The sequence below is a fragment of a genome, unplaced genomic scaffold (genome assembly GCF_019419815.1).
Source record: "Pyrus x bretschneideri cultivar Hongxiangsu unplaced genomic scaffold, Pyrus_bretschneideri_v1 Contig23, whole genome shotgun sequence".
Taxonomy (NCBI): Eukaryota; Viridiplantae; Streptophyta; class Magnoliopsida; order Rosales; family Rosaceae; genus Pyrus; species Pyrus x bretschneideri.
This window is the reverse complement of record NW_025999535.1, coordinates 1,512,582-1,522,827: the sequence shown is the minus strand read 5'-3', so window position 1 is coordinate 1,522,827 and position 10,246 is coordinate 1,512,582. Positions and strand designations below refer to the sequence as shown.

The 10,246-nt window shown below is 37.4% G+C and overlaps 2 protein-coding genes and 1 non-coding gene across 6 annotated transcripts; 2 read left to right on the top strand and 1 right to left on the bottom strand.

Annotated features, from left to right (window-relative positions):
- Positions 1-262: 262 nt before the first annotated feature.
- LOC125477972 (methyl-CpG-binding domain-containing protein 4-like) lies at positions 263-2,774 on the bottom strand. Its single transcript, XM_048585532.1, has 2 exons — positions 2,616-2,774; positions 263-1,148 (listed from the first exon to the last, which is right to left on the bottom strand). The coding sequence occupies exons 1-2, from the start codon at positions 2,649-2,651 to the stop codon at positions 615-617; spliced, it is 570 nt and encodes a 189-aa protein (XP_048441489.1). The 5' UTR covers positions 2,652-2,774; the 3' UTR covers positions 263-614.
- Positions 2,775-4,565: 1,791 nt separating this feature from the next.
- LOC125477970 (putative E3 ubiquitin-protein ligase RF298) lies at positions 4,566-8,571 on the top strand. 4 transcript variants are annotated; one of them, XM_048585512.1, is made up of 4 exons: positions 4,566-4,726; positions 5,316-6,227; positions 6,321-7,469; positions 7,839-8,571. In XM_048585512.1, exons 2-4 carry the CDS (start codon positions 5,379-5,381, stop codon positions 8,361-8,363), a joined length of 2,523 nt encoding a protein of 840 aa, XP_048441469.1. In that variant the 5' UTR covers positions 4,566-4,726; positions 5,316-5,378; the 3' UTR covers positions 8,364-8,571. The 4 variants fall into 4 exon arrangements, with proteins under 4 accessions (XP_048441469.1, XP_048441468.1, XP_048441470.1 ...); XM_048585511.1 differs by having other exon boundaries at positions 4,567-4,726; positions 5,316-7,469; XM_048585513.1 differs by lacking the exon at positions 4,566-4,726 and having other exon boundaries at positions 5,633-5,775; positions 5,874-7,469.
- A 519-nt stretch (positions 8,572-9,090) lies between these two features.
- Positions 9,091-9,172, top strand: TRNAS-UGA. The gene has a single exon. It is a non-coding gene; the product is annotated as a tRNA-Ser (tRNA).
- The last annotated feature ends 1,074 nt before the right edge of the window (positions 9,173-10,246 follow it).

Genomic DNA, 10,246 nt, shown 5'->3' with positions numbered 1-10,246 from the left:
TATGCTGCAAGAGCAGAGGGTGAGCTTGGAGTTGAAGAGATCATATCGAACACCGGTGAAGATTTACAGGTCAACACACATGCTGCTCGAATGCACGAAACCGGCCACGGAAAACGCCGGCAGTCATGCCTGTTCTTCATTTTCAGCATCGGTTCGCCTAATCGCAGATGGCTTAGTGGTTACATGTACACAATGTATTATTTCAAAAGTGATTTTGATTTGGCATGTACAAGTTCGAGATAAAAAGCCATACAAATTTCAGTAGACTTTTGTTACTTCTCCTTGTAAAACAAAGACTATATATCACTTGAATCTCTTGAAACGAAAAACAACACACGAAAAATTCTAAAAACAGAACAGCATTTCAACTGATTTTCCTACATAAAACAGTACCAAGGTAACAAAACGAGATGGAAACACAACCAAATACAACTGCGAGTATCAATTTTCGAATCCCTTTCAGAAACAGACCCAAGACATCTATCCGAATAAACTTGCGGCTGAACTACAACAAAAATCCAGCACGCGTATGGCTGGAGTAGTACATCAGACATCATTTCTACACAAAGCAAAACCTACCAACAAGATTTTCGCCGGCAGTCTTTCAACATGAGCTATTCGAAATCTTCTTCAGCAGTGATATCAGTGCTCTTATCCTCATTCTTTCTCATTTTAAATTTTCTGCGGACGCTATCAGAGCCCTTTTTACTGAAGATCTCAGGAACGGTGTCCTCCATTACCTTTGGGGGTGCGAAGTCGAAATCTGAAGCGGATATGCCTTCATCCATACGGTTTTGTCTTAAAAATGCTGCCATCTCATTTTTGGATCTTAGTCTTTTTCCGTTGGGTGTAATATAATACGTATCCAGTTTGGAATAATCTTTTCTAGCCACCAAATGTCTCTTGAAACCTTCTGGGGTCTTCGGAAGATCAGGCTTATCAATGACCCAGGTCCTGCTAGCACTGTACTCAATATCGGCAGCATCGTCACAAGTCACACCAGATTTTTTGTTGCAATAAAAGGGTTCTGTACTGATTTTGCTCCTGATTTCCTCATACTCTTCTTCTGAATGAATCACTCTCCATTTCTTGCATTCTTCACACTGGGCAGCATATACATCAATCGAACTTTTCGCTATATTTGGTTTCTGTCAAGAGAATCCAAATGGGTATAGCACATTCAATGATTTAGTCATCCAAATCACAAGCATTTCATCAAACTACTCATGGAAACGAAATTCAAAATCCTAAAAGAAGAATGCATACCAGATAGCATACAATTATAAGAACACTATGGAAAGAGCACAAGTTTGTTTGTTCAATGTATTGCAACCACAGTTCAATGCTATGTGAAGCCTAAGGACTCCCGGTATGAGCAAATATCTATGATTCATGTCATTGTGCGATAGTCGAAGTTATTCCAAATTGAACTTCTTAAAAATCTCTCAGCTAAATAATTTCAACACCAATTTCAACACCATTTACGCTGTGAAGACAACAACATATTGCTTAGCACTTCCCAGTAAGGTGAAGAAGCACATTTTAACACTCAAAATACGGCCACGCTTCGAAAAAGTTACAAAATTTATTAAGATGATAACCCCTCTTTGCTAATTATTATCAAAGAAACATTAGTTGGGTCAATTAGCATTAAATCCCAGGCCCATAATTCTATCTTTGCTAAATTTTTTACATTTTACTAACATGAAAAATTAATTTGAATTAGGCACTGTTCTAAAAATTCCAGCCTACCGCCGCTTACGCACCAGGCGGCTGGCCATTACCCCGATTATTGCCTAGGCGTTTGAAAATTAAGAAAGGGCATCTAGACCTGCTGAGACGCTCGCCTAGACCGCCAAGGCACCCGCCTAGACCCGCTTAGACACCTGATTAGGTTGCAACTCGCTCAAATAAAAAATAGATAACTTTCTTTTTGCATTTTATTATTTCCAATAAATTGTAAGAAACTTATTGAAAACTTAAATAAACACACATTATATGTTTGCTTCCCCATGTTTTCATTATGTTACAATACTTCATAATATATATGTCATTCTATTTTCTAGTTTATGATAAAATTATATATATTTTAAGTATAAAAAGACATTTATTTACACGAAATACAATAGATTTACTTAAAACCAACTAACCGCCTAGGATCTAAGTCCAGCCCGCCGCCCGACTAGCGCTTAGCGTCTAGCATCTTTTAGGTCAATTAGCATTAAATCCTCAGTTACTTATTCCCTAAAATCTCAAAAACCCAATTTCAATGAGCAATTCCCATTGACATGCGGAGCCTTTACTACCTCAATTTCGAAAGATTTTCTATCCGCGTTCCGACTTCCGAGAAAAAGAAAATTAAAGCACAAATTAATCTGGAAATGCAATCACAGTGAACTGGAATTCGCTCCAGTTTACGTTTTTTCAGCTCCCAAATTACTAAAAAAAATTGAAATACAAGAACCCTTTAATTTTCTTTTCAGTTTCTTTCATTTTCCCGGGTTTTCTCGGCAACCAAACGGACCACAATTTTCAAATTTCACCAGCAACGAACGAAAATCAGATGAGATGTTGACGAAAGTGAAAATATTGGATTGAAGGGATGCTATCCGTACCTTGGACGACGATGTTTTGGGGGATTGGCCGTTCATTTGGCGCTTTTTCGGCCGCTGAAAAATTCTCTTCCTTTTCCGAATCCAGCCAAAGCAGCCAAACAGCCGAAGGAGGAGGATGACACCGTATGTGCTCTATTCGGATCCTCCGTTTATTTCTCCCCACAAAAAAAAAAAAAAAAAAAAAAAATTCATCCGTTTATATTTGACCAAAATGACGTTTTTACCCTTTAAATGTTTATATCTTGTATTAATAACTAAAAATATTAAATTTGTCCAAAAAAAAAAACTAAAAATATTAATAATTCAATGAATTATGAAAAATTCAGCATAAAAAATGTTGAGCTCATTTTTTTTCTGGGGTGAAGAAAGTACAATATTCATTAATACGAAAAAACACGTACAAAAAGAGGATATGATGCTAAAATGGGTCTTAATAAAAATTTTGCTGAGAATTTCAACACAGTCTAAGTCTAAGGGAAAAAGACTGTTCCGTATAAATAGCTATCATTACCGTAATGTAAACGATTACACTTGATTGTCTTCTAACAAAGCATCTAAAATAAAAACCGGGGGAAATTCAACCCACCTATCTTCACTAGAAACACTCAAACCAGCACGAGCTAGCCTGTGTGCTACGTTGTTTGCTTCCTGATGCACAAAATTCAACGTTGTTATCTCCATACTGCGTAAAACTCCTTTGATATCGTTAATTATAGATCCTAATAATGAACAATAATCTTTGGAACACGTTAATTATAGGTCCCAATAATAAACAATCATCCTTGGATCATTGAATTAATCATGCACCGCGTTAAATGTTGAGCTCATATTAAATCATTGATATTTACAAGGTAATTATAATTTGATGCCCTCACAATTTTATTATTATTTTCAAAATTCATTTTTTTTGTTAAAACAAGCGCATCAAAAAACGATTTGCCTCGTTTGCTAGAATTTATTTCTATTTTAACTACAGGTAATAATCTAGACAGTTTGAGATGAACTTTATAGAGATTATCTTCCAAAAAGAAATGTAAGAAATTGTCTTTTAAATCAAATAATATACAAAATGAGTCCAAAAATAAAAACCAACAACTACTATCGTTAGATAATCATTTTCTTAAATGGGAGTGTTCACCACTATATTTATCATCGTTACATTAGTTTAATTTTAAGATATAGTGGATAAACACAAATCTCAAAATGTAAACGCATCCAATACTGATAAATAGGGTAATGACCATAAATAAACGCTTTCCTAAACTGTATAGGTGTAGAGATTCCCTTTAATTATTCAGGTGTTACATTTTTTTTTTTTCCATAGGTAATTAATGCAATTTAATCATTGCATCTGGATCGACATGGATATGAAAAATAACAATAATGTTTACTTTCCAAATTTGTCTTTGCTTATGCTTACTCTAAATTAACTTCATTTGGTCCCTCAAAACCTAACATTTTAATCATCCCTATTTAGCATTAATTTTGTTCTAATGCATGCACCTAATTATAACATTGATGTTAAAGGTGGATATGCCCTTCTACAAATAGTGCAAATCCCTATTTAGCATTAATTTTAATTCGTAAAATCATGCGTGCTCAACTACTTTCTAATTAATATATTCATGAATTTCAGGCATTAAATAAAAGATTGTAATGTAAAATTCGCATACTTTTTCATTCTATATTAGTAAACTTAGAGAAAACCAAGAATTCATGTTGGAGCAAAAAAATACATTGATTGAATGATTGGAATTTGTGCATCTCAAGGTTGCATAAGTAAGTTGGTGTTTAGTGATAAAAATAAAATTAACGAACAAGAATAAAATTGCAAATGAAAAACGAGCGTGTGAAAATCGCCATCCTAATTGATACGAGGGTCTATGCATTATAACTCTTTCTATACATAAAAAGCCAAAATTAGGCCTAAAGACGCCAAGTGCAAAGCAAGGGACCAATTTTATTTTGTTATGTGGCCCTTCCATGCTAAACCATCCCCAAAACCCCAGACACTGACTCAGTGCAGAAGCTCACTCTCTTACCCCTCTCTCTCTCTCTCTCTCTCTCTCCCCCTCCTAGCCACTCCCCACCCCCACAACTTTGCTCGTCCGGTACGTTTCTCTTCAATTTGGGTATAAAAATCCTTTTTTTTTTTTTTACTTCATATGGGTTCATATTTTTTGCTGTATATGTTTAAGATTTTGCACCCACCGGGATCAAATTTTTGTGGGTTTTGTGAAATGGGAGTCGAGTTTCTGATGCTTTTGGAGAAATGGGTTGGTATTTCAACAGTTGGACTTGTGTGGCTGCATGCGTTATTGGATTTTTGCTGGGTTTAGCTAATTGGGTTGCGCTTAATCTGTTTTCCAACTTTCTTACGATTTAAGTGCTTCTAGGAGATGTTCTTTTTGTGCCTATTTGTTCTCGCTTAGTAGCTCAGAGTATGAAATTTGATAGTATTTCTTGTTGATTTTTAATTGAACTTGAAGACTAAGGAATGCATACATATCTTGTTGTTTGTAATTATTTCCTTGATACATCGAAGAATTTAATTTTTAGTGATTGTCTGTGAAAAAAATGTTTGAGAATATGGTTGTACATTTTATCTTTTGACAATTTTTTGATGTTGTTTTTGTTAAAATTCTCAGCTTTTGTCATTTTTTTGGTATATTTATTTGTTTTGTTGGTTGGGTTGTGTAGGGTTAATTGATTTAGAGTTGACCGGTGCAAAATACTACGGAGTGAGTTCTTGTTGTTCTTAGTATGATAAAAATGGTCAACAGTGGTACCGGAAAAGGCAAAGGGACATCCTTAGGAAAAGGCAGTAAGAACAAGAGAAAAGCTGACCCTTCCCCGCAGAATGCAACTAACCCTGGTTCGCCCCTAACCGTAACCCCTCAGAGTGAATTACCTTCAGAGGAATGTCGAAAATTGAGTGACAATGTGTTAGCTGAGGAGGGGGTGGTTCAGCCAGAAGAAGTGGAAGTGGGAGCTTTTGAGTGTGCAGATTGGGATGACCCAATTGCTTGCCAGCTTGAAGAACTACTACTGTCTTATTTGCAAGCAATTTTCCGGAGTGCAATTAAGCAGGTTGCTGAACATGGGTACAGTGAGGAGGTTGCTGAAAAGGCTGTTTTGAGAAGCGGCCTTTACATTGGCGGTAAAGACCCTCTAGCAAATATTGTTAGTGATACCCTGAAATTTCTTAAGAAAGAAAAAGATATTGATGCTTCAAATGATCAGTTTGTTAATTTGCAGCACCTGGTGGAATACACAATGCTAGAAATGATCAGTGTGGTTAGGGAGGTAAGGCTATCCTTATCAGTTGCGGAAGCAATGTGGTGGCTGTTGATATGTGACTTAAACATTTTGCTAGCCTGCACATCGGAAGGAGATCCATTTAGTGCTCTTGGTTTTGAAGAATCTGCTGATTCTTCTTCTCCCCAATTAAGCTCAGAGGCAAATAGTTCTGAAACCATTCTTCCAAATCCCGATGAAGCCAATTCCTCAAAGCCACTGCCTGCCCATGCTCAAAGCAATCCTCCTGAAACACTCAAATTTGGAAGTTTCCGTTTCCATTCCAACAGTACGCATTCTCATGCACCTGAAGAGGTAACCCCTGAGAAAGATAGTTTATCATCTATGCTAGATAGTCTGGAAAAATGCTTAGGATTCACTGGGGAAAATGTCCAATCAAAATCTCAGACATACACCACTGAAGAAAAGTCAGGAGCTGGTCTAACAGGGCGCACCAAGAAAGAATTAGCAGCACTTCGTAAGAAGTCCTTCCATACGGATCAAAATTACAGCGCTTATGGGAAAAGAGGAGGCTTCAAATCAGGGAAAGTCACTTTTGGTGGTTTTGTTCTGGAGAAGAGGCTAAAGCCTCCATCTGAAATTCCTGGAGGACGAGCAACAGTTGCATCCTCAAAGTTGAGTGCCGAAGCTGGATCCGCCATCCCTTCTTCAGTTGGAAGACATAGTGCTTCAACCAAGATTTCATCTGCTTCACTAGCAACAGGTGGCACAGTAACATTACCTATATCTTACTTGCGATCTGCAGATCCCAATCTTTCCCAGAAGTCTTGTTTGGAAAACAAATCTGGACCTAAGGCCAAGACCCCGGTTGGCATCTCTCCAACCCCCAAGACTCATGATTGCTGTGCTAGCTTGCCATGTGATGACAAGTCTCCAGGAAAGAATATCCCAAAAGATGAGATCGATGAGCTGTTTTTGAAGGTAGCTCCTCGGCTAAAGGGTCTTGTTCCTCTTGATTACCATGCTGGCATCCCATATGATAAGTCTCTAGGAAAGTATGTCGCGCGAGATGAGAAGGATGAACTGATTTTAAAACTAGTTCCTCGGCTTGAGGAGCTGCAGAATGAAATAGAAAGCTGGACTAATTGGGCCAATGAGAAGATTATGCAGGTTTCTCGTAGGCTTAGTAAGGAACGACCTGAACTTAAAATACTGAGGCAAGAGAAGGCAGAAGCAGAGAAATTTAAAAAAGAGAAACAGATGTTGGAGGAGAACACCGTGAAGAGAATCTCTGAGTTGGAGAATGCCTTAAATAATGCAACTGACCAGGTTGAGAAAGCTACCTCTAATATCTGTAGGCTTGAGTTGGAGAATTCCGCTCTGAAAGAGGAGAGGAGTACTGCCAAAAGAATGGCTATAGATTCGACTGCACGTCACCAGGAAGCATTAGAGAGGGAGCAGAATGCACTGAAAAAGGCCCGGGCATGGGAGGGGCAGAGGAGCGCATTGAAGGAAGAGCTTGAGACAGGAAAGAAGAAGGTGGCTGCACTGCAACAGGATTTAGGCAAGGCAAAAAATGTCCATCTTCAAATCGAGGTATGCTTCTTCAACGTGTAGATATAACAGATAACTTTCAAAGTTATGTTATGTGAGCTCACTTGTGGGATACTGGTGAACAAGGGAATAAATTCATGAAAAAAGTCGTGGGGCCTTGTTTATCAGAAAATTGTTTGCTTGTGGTGCCGCTAACTCAACAGTTCTTCTCACTGAGCATAATAATTAATAAGGAAGCTTGTTTTTAGAGTGAAGAAACAAAGAAATTTTTAGTAAAGAGGCAAACACATGTAATACTAGCTTTCTTCCATTCAATTTTTTACTGGGATAATGTTATGGTCCGTTGCATATTTGGTAATATACATTGATGTTCTGGTTGTTATTTCTCACATGTACTACTAAATTTTACAGGCTAGATGGAAAAGGGAGAAGATAGAAAGGGAGAAAATACTTGCGCAGGCCGACTTCATAAGAAAAGACAGAGAACAACATGAAGCTTTGACAAAATTGGAGGAGGACGGGATCAAACTGAGTGCAGAATATGATATGCAGGAGTATATGGAAGACATCAGAAAAGTTGAGAGCAAGTTATCAGAACTTAAGTTGAAGTCCGACTCCTCTAGAATTGCAGCACTAAGAAGGGGAGCTGCCGGAACCTTTGGAGGTTCCCCATCAGACAGAAAAAGTGGGATGGCAACAAAGGGAAACCAAAACTTTACCAGCCTCAAGAAGGTAAAGAATTCCAAGGACTTGAGACAGGACCGCGAGTGTGTGATGTGCCTATCTGAGGAGATGTCGGTGGTGTTCCTTCCGTGTGCACATCAGGTTGTTTGTGCAAATTGCAATGAGCTTCACAAGAAACAAGGAATGAAGGATTGCCCTTCTTGTAGGACCCCGATTCAGCGGAGGATCAACGTGCAGTATGCTCATCCTTAGCGTGTAAACCTTGTAGCGAGAACGGTGACTGGATCAATGGAGGAAACTTAGTTAAACACATTCATGCTATGGTGGATTTTGTCTTTCTTTTCTTTTCTAAGTCACAGACTCACAGTTCAAATGGTTTAGCTCTAAAAAGAAATAGATAGAGAAGAGGGTAGGATGTTTTTTTCTTTCTTTTTATAAATATGAAATTTACCTTCTGCAATGCCCCATTTATTCTGCTTCTGTTCTTCCTGATTTTTAGGGAACTTTAACGAAAAACTCACGGTACTGTTTATTTTAATGAAAAATCATATTTTTACACTAAAAAGTCCATCCTGGTACTATTTACTTTACCCTTTATTTTGTCCTTATCGTTAAAACTTAAAGTTTTCAAGTTCTTTTCATTAGTTTTCCATTTTTCTTACCTCAAACAAAACAAAAAGAACTTATTGTTTATATTTTTCATGTCTTGATACCCAAGATTGGGTTGGATTAGATAATCTACGGTTTGCAAGGTATGTTAAAGGAAGAACTAAAGAAATTTCGTCCGAACTAGAATACGTATTACAATCTAACCCTTGCAATGGAAAAAAAAATATCATTCACCTCTACATTTAACATATCTTGAATATTATGAGCTTTCCAATCTAATCCTCGGCACGACGGCACAGACAAATGTGAAGCCTTTTAAATCCTAATTCAACGCTTTTATTAGAAAATTATTTGAAGGTATTGACAAGAAGTCGATATGTCCGAGTGGTTAAGGAGACAGACTTGAAATCTGTTGGGCTTCGCCCGCGCAGGTTCGAACCCTGCTGTCGACGATTTTTTTTTATTTTTTATTTTGGTTTAATTCTGCTCTACTTCTGGAGGTTCTACTTCTATGCACTCTTACACATTTTGAAGTCTCATAATTTCCTATTAGAAAGCTAGTAATTCCTTTTTATGAAATTATTTACGTATAGAAAAATATCGCTTGTATCAAATAAAAAGACAACTTTATAAGTATGTCTTAGACCACCAAATTCTTAACCTGCACCAGTTGAAAGCAAATGCAGAAGGTTCACCCAAAAACGTTGAAACTAACTTTCATATGTCGCGGTACCATCATTTATGTCATAACACATCAATCAGTAACATCACGTGTTAAATCAATGACATTAGTCATATTAACTAACTTAAAGCAACATGAATACATGATCTAGTTAATACAGTGGACCCTATATTAGGATTGAGGACAGTAATCAATGGAAATATTAATAAGTAATGATGATTATAGCCAAACCTAATAAAGCTAAAGTGATTCTAGCAGATTTAATTTTTTGGGTCCAATGTCATTTAGTACTATGGTCTGATGGTATTCCTTTTCGCTTAGACGTGACAGGTCTTAGGTTCGAATCTCGTGGATGGCGAATTCAATACTAAATTAGGTTTCCCATTGTGTGGTTTAGCCGAACTCCCCCTCCCCCTAGTATGAAAATATCAATGTACTAAAAAATAAAAAATTGGGGTCCAATATCATGGAATGAGATCCATTCTTAATCTATTACTATGGACCACTCAATTTCAATCCTATGTTCCCCATTATCTCATTTTAGTGGCTCACTTCAAAAAAACAAAAAAACTTGAACGGCTCAGATTTCTTTTTCTTTCTTGAACAGTCCAGACCGCTCAATTTCAATCCTAAGCTCCCATTAGCCCATTTCACTGACCCACTTTACAAAAATTCAAAAACTTGAACGATCCAAATCTCTTTCTCTCTCTCTTGAATAGTCTGGATCTCTCGATCCGTGGACTTTAATCCAGAGTGAATCTGTCACATCCCGCCCTAGGTCCCCACCACATCCCGGGCTCAACCCCACCGTAGCACAATACGCCCTCATAGTTTTGTTTCTGGA